This window comes from Anser anser, assembly GCF_964211835.1.
Source record: "Anser anser genome assembly, chromosome: 1".
Classification (NCBI taxonomy): Eukaryota; Metazoa; Chordata; class Aves; order Anseriformes; family Anatidae; genus Anser; species Anser anser.
The window spans coordinates 46343032-46361430 of NC_139720.1; the positions used below are offsets into that span (position 1 = coordinate 46343032).

An 18399-nucleotide genomic window follows, 5' to 3' on the forward strand; every position below is an offset into this window, starting at 1 on the left:
TCAATTATGTTCAAAGATGAGAAAGACATTCCAATTTTCTTAAAACAGTGAGTGATCCATTGTGACTGACCATCTCTTTTGGTGTTCTTCTCTGACAGGTTACTATGCCAAGCCTCTCCCCATTATGGCTTTTGAATTTCACTTTCTGTATTTCCTAAGTCAAATACTTTGGGGGCCAAAGCTCTACTTCACATCCTTGACGACAATGAACTGTATGTTAACAGTACCAGGTCCACCCAACAGTCTTAAGGTTTTTTCTTGTCAGTAAGTGACCAATCCAAAGGAAATGCTATATCTGCACAAACACTGAATGCAGTATGGTGAAAATATGTTGTGTCAAGGCATTATGTGAGATTTCTGAGGTCAAGCCTTTTTCAATAATCAGACCTCTAGCTATCAATGCCCTTTATTAGAACTGTTTCCATTCCCAGTAATTTCTGAGCTGCACCTTAAGCTCTGTGTGTACCTTTGTGGTTGCACTATGTCATTGAAGAGTCACCCAGTGTTAAAGATGGTCACAGTTAGTGCAAAACTCCTGTAGATGCTTTTTGAATGAAGGATTCTGAAATTATCTCTAAATAAATCTCAATGTTTAGTTTTCTCATTCAAAATGTCTGTGAATGTACATCTGGATTGAAAGATGAAAAATTGAAAGATTAGAAATTGTTTTGAGATATGTATTTCATATGCATATTATCTTATTGACTTTCTTCTCCTATCTACTATACCAATGGTGTACCTGATATGCTGAATGTAAATGCCATTTGGCATGCTCTACTTTATACATCCATGTACTAAGTATGAAGAAAGATAAAAAGTGAGTTCCTATTAAGGATATAACAAGGAGTTTTCAGGCTCAACTGATAGAACGTATATGTATGCTTACCATGTGCCCACATCCCACCTCAAGATCACTGATTATTTCTAAGTATCTATTATTTGCATCTCTGTAACACTAGTGCATTCTGATATAGCTAATAAATAATAAAGTACTATTTTATTTCAGAGTTAAAATACTTTTTTTTTTTTTTCCTGGAAGTCTTTCCATCATAACAAAAATGACAGCTGCATTTGGATAGAAATGTAGCAAAAGTGAATAATACAACCAGCAAATCCTTTAACAGTTGCCCACGAATCAAAACCACTCAAAAACTAATTTACTATCCAAAAAAAGCAGATGAGCCAGAGATTCAGTGAGATCTAATAGTGCTTTAGCTATTGCTGATGCTATTGTTTGGAAAGGCATTTCCAAACAATGTTCAGATTCTTGAGTAACAGTCAGCAATACAAAATAATAAGTAGCTTGTTAAGAGAGTTAGTTTGTTTTCAGAGCTTTACATTTAAGCAAAATTTCCATTCACATAGAATTTTGTGTCAAGGAATTCTGCAAAATCAGGCTCACAGATGTCTAAGGCAGGGTTTAAATGATCTAAATATAAACTTCTAATGATGGAGGTGCCTTAGGGTATCCAAGGCATCTGCATGGGGCAGATAAGATGCAGATCAAAGGCAGCATCAACTGGAATAACAGCCGGAGGCCAGGTGGGGTATCCTCGGGCAGCTCTCACTGTGCACCTGAATTGAACCCCTAGGGTGTGATCCACTTTCAGACTAAAATACCTAAGCGTAGATGTCTACACATAAACTGACTCTGCTGAATAGCTATGTTCCACTGACTACTAATTACCTTCTCACTGCCCATAACAGGAGTTTAGAAATTTTGCACAAATGCAATTTTGTTAACTGGGAGTTTTATTTCACATGCCTTATATTTTCTTATATATTTGTTAATTTTTATAGTAGATCTGACAGCATTTATGTTCTTATTTTGAAGAAAAAAAATACGTTAGGGTAGTATTTTTTCTTGCCCAGTCAATATTATTTAATAATATATAGAGAAAAAAATACTTATTTTCTAAATGTATTATTTTCAAAAAGATTCCTTGGTATTTCAGATTTGTATTTTAAATATCACAATATTTTTGTTTTTCTAGACAGAAAAAGGGAGTGCACTACATGAAGCAGCCCTGTTTGGAAAGGTGGAAGTAGTACGCATTTTGCTTGAAACAGGTAAATTTAACTTACAGGAAGCACTGAACAACTACTCTAAGTATTCCTAATCTGGTGTTTGCCTCCTCACATTTTGTTTATTCAAATTACTGTTATATTTCTCAACCCTTGCAAATCTAATCACATGTAATTATCATTAAAATAATGTCCTTTTAGAATAAGAAATGAAGATACACAATGAGAACAAAAGTAATGTTTTCACTAAGACTCAGAAATTCCATGTATGAGTCAGTGTATGCCACTGTATTCTGAGAATAAATGTGTTCTGAGAATGAAATGGCTACATAATTTTTTTTTATTCACTCTGAAAGACAGCCAAGAGTATTCAGGTTCAGCAAGGAAATAAAAGGCATTATTGTCCCATTTCTTCTTTTATCCCGTTTATTGGAGCCTGTGGTGGTCTCCATGACTTTAAGATTATAAAGCAGTGTAGTCTCTTGTCACTATGCCTGAACTGACCTAAGCTGCCTATTGGCTTTCCTCCCCAAACTGTTCTGTAACCACTGTGAAGGAAGTTTGATTATATGTCATCACTCAGAGATGACAGTGTTATTATGGAAATTCCATATACTCTAACTCTTCATTTCCTGTTTTGCAGACACTTATTTTTAGTCGTTTCGCCATGCATTAAAAAGAGGTGATATACCACTGTGCAGTTCTGGCTTTTTATTAAGCAAGATTCTGGGGATTTAATCTCCATTAAAACATTTTCAGAGCTCCCATGTACAAGGTCTAATTCTCCTGCTTTACTGCCACTAGCAATGTGACCAAGGTTGTCCAAGCAATAGGATGCACTGGCTGCATGTTTGATCCCTTGGTACTCCATTCATATTTCATCTTCCTGCATAATATCTTCATCAGAGCCTCAGCATTTTCTCCTCAATTTGTCTTCTCATGGTAAAAGAGGCATAGGACACATGCGTAGATGAGTAGGAGAAGATGAAAAATCAGCTCAAGAGGAGCTATCAGGAACCTGTTTTGAAAGTGAGAACAATGCAGAGTATGATGAAAGGAGAGGTTATTTAGCAGTTCCAATAGGAAGATATAGAGCTTCATACATTCTGATAGTCTTTGGTCATAGCCTTTGCTTTGACTTACCCTTTAGTCAATAGAGGTACATGTTCTAAAAGCTGTATTTATGCATTTATACACACCCCTGTCTACTCATATGTATATTTACCCATAGTTCTGCACACACACCCTGGATGCCCTTGTTCTGCAATTAAATTGACCCAAGAGATCATAAACTAAGCCAGAACAGGTTTCTTTCTTTGATCTAGACACCAGAATACTAATTTGCACATTTATTTACTAACAAACATGCCATCCTGCCTGCTCCTTCATTGCCTGGATAAACTTAGGCTGCCTCTGAAGGAAGGCACTGGGTCTATCAGAATTGCTTTTGTACTGAAAGGAGAGGAGAACATAGATAATAGTCTCAACAAACCTATCTACTACGTAAGAGTTTCAGAATTATTTGAGGTAAATTGTTATCTGAACAACTGTCTTCTCAGATAAGTAAGAAGACCAGTGAAGATGAGAATATCCAGAAACAACTCTTCTGAGATACATGAAATTCCATTGTAGCGAGGTTTTTACTGATCTTTATTATCAGTGCTTATGGGATTATACTGTACAAAAGAAGGAATGTCACAGCTCCTCAACTAAATCTCAGCTTGTGTATATGTGATCTGAGATCTACTTTCAGAAAAAAAGGTTCTTCCAAAATGTTTTTCTGTACGGATGACTAAGGAGGATGCAGAAAGGGATCTGCACATGCCCTCAGAAACACAGGGCCTCTTTATATTAATTCACATAAATAGTAAGGAATGGAGAATATCACAGAAATATGGGAAGCCCTTAGACCACAGATAAATAATACTTCTCAAAGACTAGTACATGTTATAGCCTCTACCACTGTATGATTGTACAAGACATCAGAGTAGGAACTTCACTGTGAATTCCTTCAACTCTTAAATGCTCTGCACTTCTGCAGTGTTCCTCACCTGGTCCCTTTTCATCTAGCAATCCCCTTTTCTCTAGTTGTGCTTCAAAAATGGCTCAGATGTTATGAGTAGCATTGCAAATGAAAAGTGTAAGTTGGTGTCTTCAGACTCTGAAAATAAGCTACCATAGCTAACTAGCCCAGCAATCTTTTGGCTTTATTTTCATTGAGAAAACAAATATCTCTTTCTCACAAAATGAATTAGGAAACTCTCCTTCAGTAAGGAAATAGCAAGAGCTGCAGCTTTTTCTGGTGAGTATAGAGATCCCATCTTGCTTCCAGAACATCTTCATAAATCCTGCTTCTTCTGATTTCTTCTATTCAGTTTCCTGAGAAGAATCTTATTCCGGTTCTTATGATCTTTTATCCCTCTACTTTTTCTGAAAGTACATCTAAATTAAAAAACAACTTCATTCTTATACCATAAGTTAAACATTCCCAAAGAAGTCCCCACAAGACAAAGATGAAGATTCATGCAGCAGCATGTGCATCGTATTCTCTGAGACCTATCTAGGATAAACCTCAAACTTACGTATTTGTGCTTATGTTCACGGTTTGAGCCAATTACTTAGTCAACAGTTTGAGCAGTCTGTGAGTAACTGTTCTGGCTTTGCATACAGCCCTTACATTACATATGGGTATTTCAGTCTTTTCAGGGAGTACAAAACTTTGAAGGTTAATAACTTTTTCAGTGTTGCTCCCAACACACATACTAGTAGTAGGCACTAGAAAAATACACAATGAATTAGAGAAGACTGGGGAGTGTTAGAATCAAGACATGTAGGAAAAACATTCAGAGTGTTTCTTGGTTTTATAAAACATTGTTTTCAGAATGGTTGTTTCGTAGGAACAGTCTGTTATAGTACCCCTAAATTTGGTTAAAGAAGCTTACTTTATATTGTCATGAGTGACAGAAACATAAAAACAATCCATGTCAGCATGTGAATTTTAGGCTACTCAAGCTTTAAACAGAAATGGATGTTGTACTTCAACTGTAGCACAGCTGTTAATCTGCTACAGTTGTATAACTGCTTGCATTCAATTTGTCATATAATTGAGTCTGATATGCCACATTTATAATCAGAAGTACTTGAGATTAAAATTTCCACCACAGATCATTCTCTTTTTCAGGAATTGATACCAACATAAAGGACAGTTTGGGTAGAACAGTTTTAGATATTCTTAAAGAACATCCATCTCAACAGTCACTCCAAATTGCTGCTCTACTTCAAGGTAAGTCGTATTCAGTTACATTTGTTAGAGACAAATCAGAATAGCATGGAGGCATACTAAGATATATAGTAATTTCTAATTTTAAAATATTTTATTAAACAAAAGAGTTCTTCTTTTGACTTAAGAACATAAAATTCTTGTTTGCTAGATACACAAAATTAAGTTTCTGAATACCTGGATTTCAGAGTAAACTCTTCCCTTTTTCTGACAATAGACATTAGTATGGTGTGTTGCTTTGTACATTCTTCATTGCAAGACAATATATTGTAATGTTTCACTGCAGTTCCATTCAATTGTGATGGCAAACTAGAATTGAGATACCTGATTCATTCATAAATAACAAATGTGACTGAATGATGATGACAAACTTTCAAAACATTTCATTGCATTTTTCTCATTGTCTTTAAATTAAAAAAATAAATAAATAAAGCAGGCAGTAACTCTTGTCATTATAGCAGAAACAATGTAAATTTTTTTGCACGTGTTTGTTCTCATTCATCTTAGTTTCGTGCTACAAAACTGATGGAACTTCATTATTTCCCTTTTTTTTTTTTTTTAAACTCTAAAACATGACAGTAAAGTGGTCAAATATGAACAAGTACATAATTCAGTATTACACATCATTCTTTCCTTGTATGAAATTTTCCCCTGCATTTTCAGATTAGTCTTTCATTAGCTGTGTTTAACTAAGGAGATCACTGCAAGTATCAGCTTCATCTACACATGTATTTTTCCTGTGTTTGAATGAGCCGTTTTAGTCAGTTCACTATGGGTGCTACAAGTGTACTAGCTCATGCTTCAGTCTCCCTGATACCTAATAATATAAGTAAATTTTCTAGAGAAAATGAGGTCATGTGGCCACACAGTGTCCTTCAGGTTTTCTTTTCTTTACAGACTGGCTATTGAGCTTTGATAACCTTTTCCAATGAGGTGGTGTACCAAAAGATACAAAGTTCCTCTAATAAAAATTTTGCAGGCTGGATGGGGAGATTTCTCTTAAGCTGCAGGTTCATGTTATAGCTCAACTGAATTAACAACCTGCTGTTACTGAAAGGGATAGTTTAACTCCTCTCCATCCTTCCTATTTTCTTTTTCCCTTTGTCCCATTCTGTGTTCCTTCTCCCTTATTTCCAGTTATACAGTTCTATTCCTTACTCCCATCTTACAGCAGATTGCAAGTTGATCTGATTCTTTTAATTAACCAGTAATATATAAAATATATAATTTATTACATATATTTAATAGTACATAAAAATAATATAAAACAATGTTGTAATTATATAAATAAACATTTGTTTGTTTTAATGAGCTTGTCTCCTATATGACTCAGGTCCCAGAGTTAGCTCTGTCCCAGGTAACTGACAGAGACGGTCATCAAAAAGTGGGAAGAAAGGTCCATCTGAGGCAAGCAGAACTTCCCTCTGCCAGCAGAAGGGAGCTCCTAATTTGATACAGACCATATGGTGAAACTATATCTCACTGAGTTGCCACTATGTAGAGGGAAAGAAGGTTATTATCATACCTAAACTTCTTCAGAGAAAGGAAAAGGATCAGCCAGAGCTTCCATTTTCTTAGACATCAAAATCAATCAACCTTCAGACATAAATCTAAGCTTCATTATAATATTCCATTGCCAAATAAAACAGCTGTCATTTTAGTATCTCTGCATTGTTCCATTTTCTCTTCAGTGTGATATCCTTACAGTATCAACCCCACCGGTCAACATTTTCTTCAAAGTACCCTTGCTTTATGAACAGCACCCAAACCCATCTCAAGGGTTTGTCCTTTTTATGGGTCAGTAACTGCCCTTAGTTTTTACCACAAAAAAAGAAATTTATCAATTTCAAGGCTTCTTGGTGCTTTGACATGCAATCTCTTTCATACGTGTGCCTTGAATATATAAAGTCTGCTAAGTAGTTGCAGCTCATATTATGATGTCTTGTAACAAAGAGCTGTTTATTTTTCTCTGTCTGCCTTATAGTCAGAAGTGATGTGCAAGGATGAACAATGTTTACAAAGATGTCATTTTGAACCTTAAGAAAACAGGAGGAGCCCCTTCAGAACTCTCTTGTGGAGCCCAGTGAGATTCTTTTTCATCAGCAAAGGGTTTGCTAAAGCTTTAACCATCAAAGATCAAGTTTGAACTATGAGAAGAAGTTGAAAGATAAAAACAGGAATGGCAGGATTCAGTGCTAGCACTGTTGATGATAGAGCAGACCTATCCTGCCTCTAAAAATCCAATGAATATATTCTTCATTGAAGTGTGGGCATTTATTCCATTGTAGCTGAAAAATCAGTGCAGCACTGGAATTTTGGGAAACCTGAATGTACTGTAATTAAGTTCAACTTCAGTGGGTAATGAATACCATGCAAAGAAAGGTCAAATGCTGACAGAGAGTTAGAGACTTCCAAATACATTCCTGTTTAACCTCCCATGTACAGATGATTGTCTAGGGAAGCTTACATGTCTCCTTCATGTAGACCTACAGGAAAAAGGAAAGAAATGAATGGTGTCAGATACTGTCTGGATTTTGTAAGTTTCTTCTTTTTTTCTTTAAGCAGACACAATGGTATTGAGTTGATTATTTCACCTTGTTGTCAGGCTAAAGTAAGATTTTATCCCCTGGCATTCTTACTGATTTCTACCATTTCCCCCTTGTATTGTTATGAAACCTAGTAACCCTAGTTAGGTCCCAAAGTATCTCTGTACAGTTTATAGTATTAACATCGAGCATAATATTTATTCCTGCCACAAGACAACAGTTTTCAAAAATTTAAAACAAAGGCTGAAAGATGCATATAAACAGATTGACAGAAATAGGCTAGAAAATAAACCGACTGGTATTTCTGGTGGGCCTGACAGATAGTGTTCAATGCTATAAGTAGAGCCAAAACCCAAAGTCATACGGAAAGATTTGAGGGAGAATAATCAGTTGGTTATGAGGATATTGATGAGAAACTTCTTTGAAGGGAAAGCAGTTCCTTGAAAGAAATTAATTTACATCTTTGGAAGCAGTTCATGGAGGCAGCAATACTAAATCTGTTCAGCTGATACTAAAACCCACAGGACTGGTAGTTTTCTGTGAATAATACTTCCAGAACTGAGGAACTGTGGATAGAAGTTTCTATTAGTGTTCTGCCTTTATATAAGGATATTTTTAAAAACTACTTTTTACAGATTATAGCTTAAAAAGAAATAAAAACTTTTGCCAGTGAGGTTTTAGAAGTGATCTTAATGTTTTTGTGATCTTTAGTTTATAATCTTTTCCACCATACTGAGAAAACAGTAATTGAAGTTGCTAAAAAAAATGGTTTTAAGAGTTATTATCTGATAGATGGCAAATAAATAATTAAATCACTTTCAAAAGCAACCCTAATAAGGCTGATTAAACTATATTCCACCTGAACTTTCTTTTTACTGCCTGTTAAATACAGATGGAATTATTAGAATAACAGTTCAAGTTTTAATTCTTTGTCTTTCATATATGTCCCATCTTTTTCTGTGTCTGGTTCTGCTCTGAACTACATTGAGCTTATTTAAAAATATAGTATAGTATCGTATAGTATTGTATAGTATAGTATCGTATAGTATAGTATCATATAGTATAGTATAATGTAGTATTATTATAGATTCTTTACATGATAAGGAAGAATTAGCTGTTTTGTTGTTATATACTCAAAAAGCAGAGAATTAGAATACTGTGCCAAGTGTGGCTATTTTACAGTGCAAATGCATTTCTTGGATGCAATGAAATGACAGCATTCAGTGCTGAAGCAGTTAACAGTATTGGCACTTAGGGCTTTATAATTAGACACTGAAGATAAAAGGGATGTTGCCAAGGCTAGTATTCCTAAAATTAAACCGACCAGCTGTGTTTTAGTTTTAGCACATGTGAACGTGACACAGGTGCATTCTATACTATCTTTCAACCCTTTCTCCACAGACCACTATGTTCTCTATTAGAATCTTGTTCTTTTACTATTATTTTATTTTATTTTTGGAAACAGAATTATTGTTATTATGAAAAAAAGGAGATAGTAGAAAAACAGATGAGAAAAGACAGGAGTACCAGGAAGGCACAGTAAGCTCTGCTCTACAGACAATATGGAGGGAGATGTAATGGAAAGCTCTTTCCTTTCTCTTCTGCTGCTGCTGCTTGAGAAACTAATGTAGTTTGTACATGTTACCTAATTATTCATAAGTGGAAAATACATAAGCAGCTGCTGGAATAGAAGCAGAACCAGAACTCCTTTTTTTTCCCCCCAGCTTAAATAGCTGCAATGTCATTAGCGCAGGCCTTTTGTTTATTCTCGCTCTCTTTCTCTCCCTTTCTGTAGACAAGTAGATTTTCCAGTCCCTCCAGTACACATCTTCAACCTCACTGGAAGGATGGAAGAGATTTCCAGTCTAGAATTTATTAGAACTTTGTGGGAGGAAAAGAATGGGGGTACTAATTACCCCCCCCCCCCCCCATTTTTTTTTTTCTTGTGGGGATTTCTCAACTCCTTTTGTAAGGCTATTCTGCAAATGCTGCATAGTATTAACTATGTTAATTAATTAACTTAAGTGCTATTTAGCTGTTTCCTCTGCTACCTCAGAATCATAGCAGTACTCAGTACTTATTTCTGTTTATCATCCTTGAACACGTGTACAAATGTCTTCTGATGTGCCTACAACCTAAACATCTACAGTTTTCTGGTTTCTCTGGCATTATGCTAAAATTGAGTCATTCAAATTGTGCTTTGAAATTTAGGAGGCTAAAGTCAGCCCAGCCTCAGCCTTAGCTCAAGCATGTCATCTTAGCAGATGTGAAGGCAGCAGTTACCAGTTGCTTTCCTGTCATTGCTGCTCCTGTAGAGTCAGAAGGAACTGGGTCATGATGCCTCTTCTGGGCTGGGGATCATTCCTGCCCAAGGGAGCAAGGGAGCCATTTTGTTAGGAGCTTCTAGAGAGCTCCCGGGCTGAGGCAGGATGCAGGGGACCTGGCGGAGCTCAGCCAGGTGCTGGGAGGCATAAGGCTCTGGGCCCCGGGGGAAGCCCTGGTGAGGACAGAGGCGGCTGTGAAGACAGCTGCTGTTCAGGAGGACATGGAGCAGTGGAGGAGCAAAGGATACAAGCAGTGTCAGGGTGGGGCCTGCAGGCCTGCCTCATTCTTCTGACCTAGTTATTGGAGATTCTTCTGTTTGAAAAGGCACGTGTTCTTATTTTTATGCTAATTAAATTTCACTTTTTGGAGTTTAAAAAGACCTTTTGGTCTCTTGAGTGGAAGTCACTCTAGTGAGGAACTCTGGGTGAATCCAACCTGTGGTTTGGCTGATAGAGGCTATCAAAAGGGAAAAGTGCTTATATTAAATTAAAGGGACAAAGATCTCTCTCTAAAAGGCATGGTTTATAAATGAAGCAAAAATCCTGACGTCAATGAGGAATGAGGACCTAGAGGAGCTGAAGTTAGAGCAAGCCTGAGCCAAGGCTTTCACTGCCCAGGACATTCGGCAGCAATTCCAGCTGAGCTGGGCCCTGTGGCCTTCTTGGCTGAGCTTTCTGGCGCTCACTGCTCTGTGAGGCGAGACAGCTGCGTGTCGGCTTACGTGTTAAAGCCTTCCCTTCTGCTTGGCTTTGACTTAGCACATGTTAAAGTGAGGAAGCTGGAGTTGCTGCTGTAGTTTGACCTTTCTGGCACGTATTACCTTCTTGGGGACATATTCCCTACTTCTCTTATTTCCACTGATATGGGACCACTTCTACACTACTACTTTTTGTGTACGTGGCCCTTTAGATTGAGTAAGACTATTTTAAAATCAAATAGCTGTAGAAAAGAATGCTACTAAGTAGGCAAATTTTCTGAAATTCTTATTATTAATCCTTATTTAACTGTAATCTTCTGTTTGAGTCAACAGATGTAAAATACTCCATTCTTCCCAGTTTGGTGAAGAACCATCTCTAGCATGTGTATATTAGCACATGTGTCACCCACCATGATCCTGCTAGTCATTCCCGCTGTCTGTGGAATGTGGAACAAGATGACATGATGCAGAAAGCTGGTGAAAGACGCATTATGCATTGGCAGGTTGTGTCCTGAGCAGACTTTACCCTCCCCATTACGGGAACGAGTCTTTTCTCTAAACTCCGTGATACCACAACTGAGGAAAATGTTCTGGTCATTAAGTGGTCTAACTGGCTAAGCATGCCTTTGTTCTGAATTATCCTTTTTTTTTTTTTTTGAGGACAGTGATGGAATCCAGAGCAGTCTTTCAAGTATACCACCATAGTCAGGGCAGATGATGGTTAACAGTACCATCTTTTTCAGTGAGTTTGGACAGGCATGGAAGATGAATTTCTAACTAGCTGTAGGTGAACTGAATTTTGGTGCTGATGAAAGCATCCACTGCTTTTGTGTAGTTTGTCTTTGGCTCTTAAAATAGATCACCTGATTTGTGTCTGTTTCTTTGATAACATTATGGGTAAGTTTTCATTTACCTAGACTACAAGCTCTTACAACCGAATCCATGTCTTTATTTTTCTTACATGTACCCCATAGAATTTTCAATAGCAGGAAAAACAAGTTAGAAGTCCCACAGAAATCCAAAACTGTATGGTACTTTTTGTTGTCCTGTTCTAAACCTCTGTAGCACTCTGTGTGCTGAGCCTTTTGTGGAAGTTTTCTGGAAATAATTGTGTAGTTTTTAAGTATTTAAGAGACTTACCTCAAACTTGGGATTTCCACCTCAGAACTAGTCTTCAGCAGGTAAGTGCATTGGTCTGAAAATGGGGCTGCCAAAGAGTTAAAATAGAGTACTATTTTAAAACCAGAGTCTTATATGAATATCAGACTACAAGGTTAAAATTCTTCACAATCCCTCCCCTGCATTTCCTTTCCTAATAATATCATTATCATTATCCAATAATTTGAACACTCACAACTGGTAGAACTTTATTTTTGGTGTGCTTTCGGACAGTTGCAGAATTGTCAAGCATATATTTTCAGACATGATTTTTTTTCCGTTCCTTTTTTTTTTTTTTTCTTTGGGTCTAGCTTCCCTTTTATTTCTCCTCCACCTCATACAATAACGTGACCAATAATATAGCTCACAGAGCTGGAAAACATTCCAGAGCATTTTGTCATGCTGCTGGTTTTCTCATGGTCTTTTGCTTATAACTCATCTTTGCTTCTTTGCTTACAGCACTACACACAAAAAATAAAAAATGAAAAAAATAAACTTGCTTATTTTCATATGGAGAAATATATGACAGATTATCCAGGGGACCATTACAAGCCATCAGACATAATGTAGGGCATTTTCAAATCTTACAGACTTAAAAACTGGCAACCTGCATAGCATTCTGAAACTGCATGCTGTTCTCTGCCATTTCCAATTTCATTTTCTCAGATGCCTATTTTATTACAGATTGTATTTGGGTTTTGGGATTTGTTATTTAATCAGGAATAAAAGCAAGCTAAACAAGTGTGTTGTAGACTGCAGAAATTAAATTAGAGAGATTTTCAGTTTCCAGAAACTCTTCAGTCCTTCAGTGTGAAATTGATGAAAGTGGTTATTGTAGTTCACTGTGGTGTGTGTTGCCATTTGTGCTGTTGTACTTACTGTCTGGTTAGGAAACTTCAGGAAATCAAGCAAGTAAAGATGTAAAGTAACTGCCTGAACTGAGAACCATTCACTCTGCTGGAAAAAAAAAATCCACTAGTGCATAAATTAATTTCTAATTTATTATTTAATATTTGTCCTGGAATAACATTCATTAAAGTCTTAGTGTTTCATTGAGCTAGACTGTGTACAAAACCACATGAAAATAATGTATGTTTACACAAAAATAATAGTAGTGAAACTGAAGTCTATTTCATTCATCATTCCAAATTTACCTGTTTTTATAAACACAGTAATGAAGGTGGAACAATGGAAATTTTAAACATAAAAGGGAGGAAAATTTTAGAATGCAGTTTTGTAGACTGCTACTTAAATGTAATTTTTTTTTGGACAATGCATTCTTTTTCCTCATGTACTCAGTCTCTGTACTGCAAGTAGAGTATTTGGTCTTTTTAGTATCAATATTTCCACTCACTGTGAACATCTGTAATATCATGACTAAAAAATCTTAACAAATTTTAAACAAAAGAAGACTCAACAGTAATAATATAATGGAAAAGTTACTTGGATATTTCAAGAAGACGGGAAAAAGACAGTGATAGTCACAACTCATTACTCTTACAATGAGCTTTCTGTAACAGTTTCAGCAGATTAGATGAGGTGACTGGCCATTATAGTGTTTTATAGTATTTTCAATAAATGATTGCCTGTAGCAATGTTTATGAGTAATTACAAGGATATATGAAAAATTGGAAAGGGTTTTATAAAAAAAAAGAAATAGCAAATATACTTTTCGTTGGAATAAACCAGTATAATTCATGAGTTTAAGTGTATTTGTGTCTTTAAATTACAGAATATATGGAAACAGGAAATGCAAGTGTTTCAGAGGAACGCCCACTGGAATGCGCAGAACATCAGTCTTGCATTTTGTCCCCAGAAGTTCCTCCATCTCCAAAGGCTAAAAGTAAATACATGTACTCTGTGAATAAAGAAGCTGTATTAAATTCTCTTTACTATTAAAATAATATTGCTAACACATTTATACAAACATATGAATTGAAAAAGATAAAGAGATAGATATTGAGAAGCTTTTTTCCATTATTAACTACCTATCTTGACTGCATACACTGTAATCTGTGTCATACAGGGAAACGAAGAACTATTCTCAAAAAGGACAAGTCACAGATTGATGACCATGTATTACATTATTTGATCTTAAATCTTTTAAATTTATATAGCATAATGCATTTCATAAGTAGAATAGAAGGTTAATAAATATGCCAAAATACTCTGCAGACATTCAAGTCAGAGAGAGAATTTGTCACGAGTACCTTTTCCAGTTGTGTTACATTTGAATGACTCTTTCAAGGACCATTTGGGTACTGCTCTCCCATTCTTCCTGCAGATAAGCCTACTAACATACCTTTCATGTAACCTCACTGTCACTGTACATGTTCTTACTCACCCTTTATACACCACAGTCTCTTGAGAAGGGCATTTCCTGATTGCAATGTAATTGTGCTGTTCCATAAAAACCATCCTATTGTAGAACCAAACCTCATTACTGGCTTCTAAAATCATCCAAAGTTAATGCAATTGACTGTTGGCAAATAACTCTGCCTCTCCTTGTTGTTTTTTTTAATTTTTTTTTTCTGCCCCCCCCTTTTTTTTACCCTTTTACCATGAGAGTTTAATTCATGAGAAAACTAAGCTTACTGCTGCAAGCCAGATTATGATCTTCATGGTGACAGTAAACAAATGCTCTAGTTCCAGTCACATTTCCCATTGGGATACTTAACACTTATATAATGTATGAAAAGATATATAGTTCCTTTGAGTTTAGTAGAATCATTCATGAAGTCAGCTACCCTATGCAATAGAAATGTCCATCCTGAAATTAAGTAGTAAATAATTCTAATCTATGTTTTACTTCTTAATGAAGTCATGATATCTCATTCCATTTTTCCACTTGCAAGATATAAATACTATAAAATATGCTAGTTTTCTTTTCCTCATCTGTTGTGTAATCTGATTCTAAAGGAAAGAAATTGCACATTATTGTACTTCCCATCCATCCATCTGTCATTTTCTAACAATCTAATTTCAAATAATTTAAATTTAAACCCGATTTGGAAGAGAGATAGATGTATCAATTACCTTCCTGGGACTTTCATGAAAATAGATATTTGGATAGAGGGGAGAGACCTTAACTAGTACCTGTACTGAAAGAAGCTTAGGCAAAATTCATCTTTTATGCATTCTTTCTGGCAGCAGTTAGCCAGTTAGCATACACTTACAGACAGGTCAGTCAGCACACTTGCAGTTCCCATCTCACCACACTCAACTCATTCATGCCCAGTAAGAAATATTGCAAGGCATATGTAGAAGAACACAAAGTTTTTGCACTGAGAGCAAGCTAGGGGACATGAACATGAATCTGTAGGAAACAGTAGTCCTGTGTTTTCCTGGGGGCACTCTAGCATGTTTTAAAAATTGTTCTTAACATTCAGGTCTTTTACTTCTGATTTTATGTAATATTAATCTGCAATAATTTCAATTTTCTAAATAGAAAGCTGAATATAAATAGTCCTAATTGCACCTTTGTTTCATTTACAGGTTTTGAGCAAACTTACCATTGACTAAGAGCAACAAAAGTTTTGAATACATAATTTCTGTTACTTAGATATTAAAATTCAGTTAGATATTTTTAATTAACAACTTCTGTTCTTGGCTCTAAAAATGCAGTCATAACTGGCCATAATTGTAATTTATAAAATATTTTAGAATAAATTGTGTTAATGCTTACCTAGCATACCAAACAATGGAAAAAAAAAAAAAGAAAGGCTATGAAGAAAAATGACATATAAAGAGCTGTAGACCAAGCAGAAAGAAGCCTCTTACCTGGGGCTTCTTTAGTTACATCAATGTACATATACTCAGTTTACACATGCTGAGTTTAATATGCTCATTCTGTTTATTCTTCGCTGCATTTTGTTCCCAAGGATGGAAAAAAAAAAATTATCTCTGTATTTTATTAAGTAGAAGGACTGTAGTTTCCAACAGTATGACTCTTGGAAAACACTCAAGAGAAGAGGTTTCTTACTTGCCTCTGGAAAAAACTTTGCTTTCATTTACATGTTTGTTGTTATTACTAAAGATAACTGTGTAACACATATGCAATAGATTATCAGGACCTAATGGAGTTGTTTCTAAGACAGAGGCTTTTTACTCCGTGGAGGTCTTCTGCTGCCAGTGGGCTATTTGCTGAAGAGTTAACACTGAATGTGATTCTAATCTTGTATTACTCAATGTAATTCTAATAGTTATCTTTCTAATAGTGGCCCTCAGTGCAGACGTACAAAACACATTGTCCTTCTATTTTGGTAAACTGCTTAACTGAAGCTATGTGATAAATGAAGGAGAAATCATGAAATACAATACAGAATGCACTAAATATGGGTTTCTTATAGTCTGCTGTAGGGAGGTATATTTTAAACTTTTGGTTTTATCCCAGTATACCCTTCCACCATTCCAATAAATTGGGTCCTGGGAAAGTGAGCAAGAATTATTTGTAAAACATTGCAACCTTGATGGGACAGATGTGCATTCTCAGAAACTCAGTTCCAACCTAATTAAGAGCTTATGGAACCTATGTAATGTCTTAACTGATCACAGCAGCAAACATGAATACAATGCAGAGTATGAAACAGTAATTTTATGTATTTATAGCCACTTTCCTTTTTTGGATTAACCTCACATGTTTGGGTAGTTGCTGTTTTTAGCTACTTTTTAGAGTTAGAAAACAGAGAAGGGGTAAGTACATGTTGTCTGTCATCCTAACTAAAATACAAAGTATAGGGAATATGGAAGTATGTAGATTTCTTCCACTGATTCCCATTCTACAAAGAGACACTGTTAAGTCTTGAAGGGAGAATTGTGCATGAAGATCACTGTTTAGATGATCAGGCATGGAATGTAAGAAATATTAAGCAAAAATGTAAAAAACATGCATTTCCTTTTTCGGCATAAATGAGCTCTGATATTCTAAGTATTGACTAATGGTATGTCTGTTTTTAAAGGTGAAGCTGTGACGGGAGAATTATCAAAGCTCTTAGATGAAATCAAATTGTGCCAAGAAAAGGAATACTCTTTTGAAGATCTGTCTCATACAATATCTGATCATTATCTGGACAATTTTAGTAAAATATCAGAGGAAGAACTTATGACGAGTGGAAGCCAAACCAAGCTTAATGTAGTAAGTAAGATGGGATACAAAGGCATTATATATATATATATATATATACACATTTTTATGGCACATTCAAGAAATAGTACAAGAGTAAGCATAGTACAAGTCTAACAATATAACAGTAAAAAAGAATATAATGTGCTCATTATATATATTATATTCATGTAGAATTTAATGTTCCCCTAATTTTATAAAGTTATTGTCTGCCAGACCTAAGAAAAGCTTTTGATGGCACCACTAATATGACCAAAAGCTCAGGCTAGTTTGTCTTTTGAGCATGGGGAGTGCAAGGAGATGGTGGTTTTTGTTTTGAGAAATCAATTGAAATCCGTGTGCTTAGTACCATACCTGAGACTAAAGGCTTGTAGGATCTAATCAGAAGTGCCCCCCAAAATAAGAAGCTAACCATCTTCAGTTATGATTCCTACACATTTTATTTCCTGGTAGTTAATGGTATTAAAGACTGAGTGTGTAATACTGAAAATTGTTGTGGTTCTGATACTTCAGTGATTTCCAACTGCAGTTAAAAATTTAACTTGATTAATACGATTCCTGTGAATAAAGTCCTATAGGATTCATTTTTTCATTACATGGTAACAAGGCACTTTTTTTTTTCTTTTAATTGAATTCTCTTCCTCAGTAAGTAAAGTAAACGGAATTGCCCAGGAAATAATGCACGGAACAGAGCGAAAATATTACATGCTAACTTTCAATTTTATTTATTTATTTATTTATTTTTTTAATAAGTTAACAACAATTACGCTCATGTGCAGGGAGAAGCATAGCAAGTTAAGGAATTTTATGTGCTGAAGGATTTGTTACAATGTATGTAGACAGAATGAAATTTACAAAGATGGTTAGCTGCCCTAAAGTGCAGTAGCTACTTTTATAAAGCCCTTCTACATTTGAGCAATTAGGTACGTAACCCAAATTGAAGTCAGTCTAAACAAGGTACTGAACCCGTTTAAGCATTTTTATGCATCTTTTTAGTGTCTCTCTGTATTTAGGTGCTAACTGCTATTTAAATCTGCTCAGCTGCTGTTTTGCAGAAAATGTAATCCATATAATTCTGTCTACTTGGAATGAAATTTTTAGTGACCTAAATGAAATAGAATGTGAATAGGAAGTATTCAGTCAGTAAATCTGTAATTTACCTGGAGCCGGTAAATCAGGCAAATACATTTGCTGAGATTTTATCTATTTGTTTCTTGAACCAGAGGTGTAAACAAATCTTCAGAAA

At 35.6% G+C, this 18399-nt stretch overlaps 1 protein-coding gene across 5 annotated transcripts in view; it reads left to right on the forward strand.

The window, feature by feature from the left end:
* The window catches only part of ANKS1B (ankyrin repeat and sterile alpha motif domain containing 1B), a 440891-nt gene that overhangs the window by 72716 nt on the left and 349776 nt on the right, over positions 1-18399 (forward strand). For all 5 annotated transcript variants that reach the window (XM_083852386.1, XM_083852391.1, XM_083852392.1 and 2 more), the window contains exons 5-8: positions 1995-2070; positions 5207-5308; positions 13764-13874; positions 16990-17165. In XM_083852386.1, coding sequence (XP_083708512.1) covers positions 1995-2070; positions 5207-5308; positions 13764-13874; positions 16990-17165 — 465 coding nt within the window. The remainder of the gene's footprint in view (positions 1-1994; positions 2071-5206; positions 5309-13763; positions 13875-16989; positions 17166-18399) is intronic.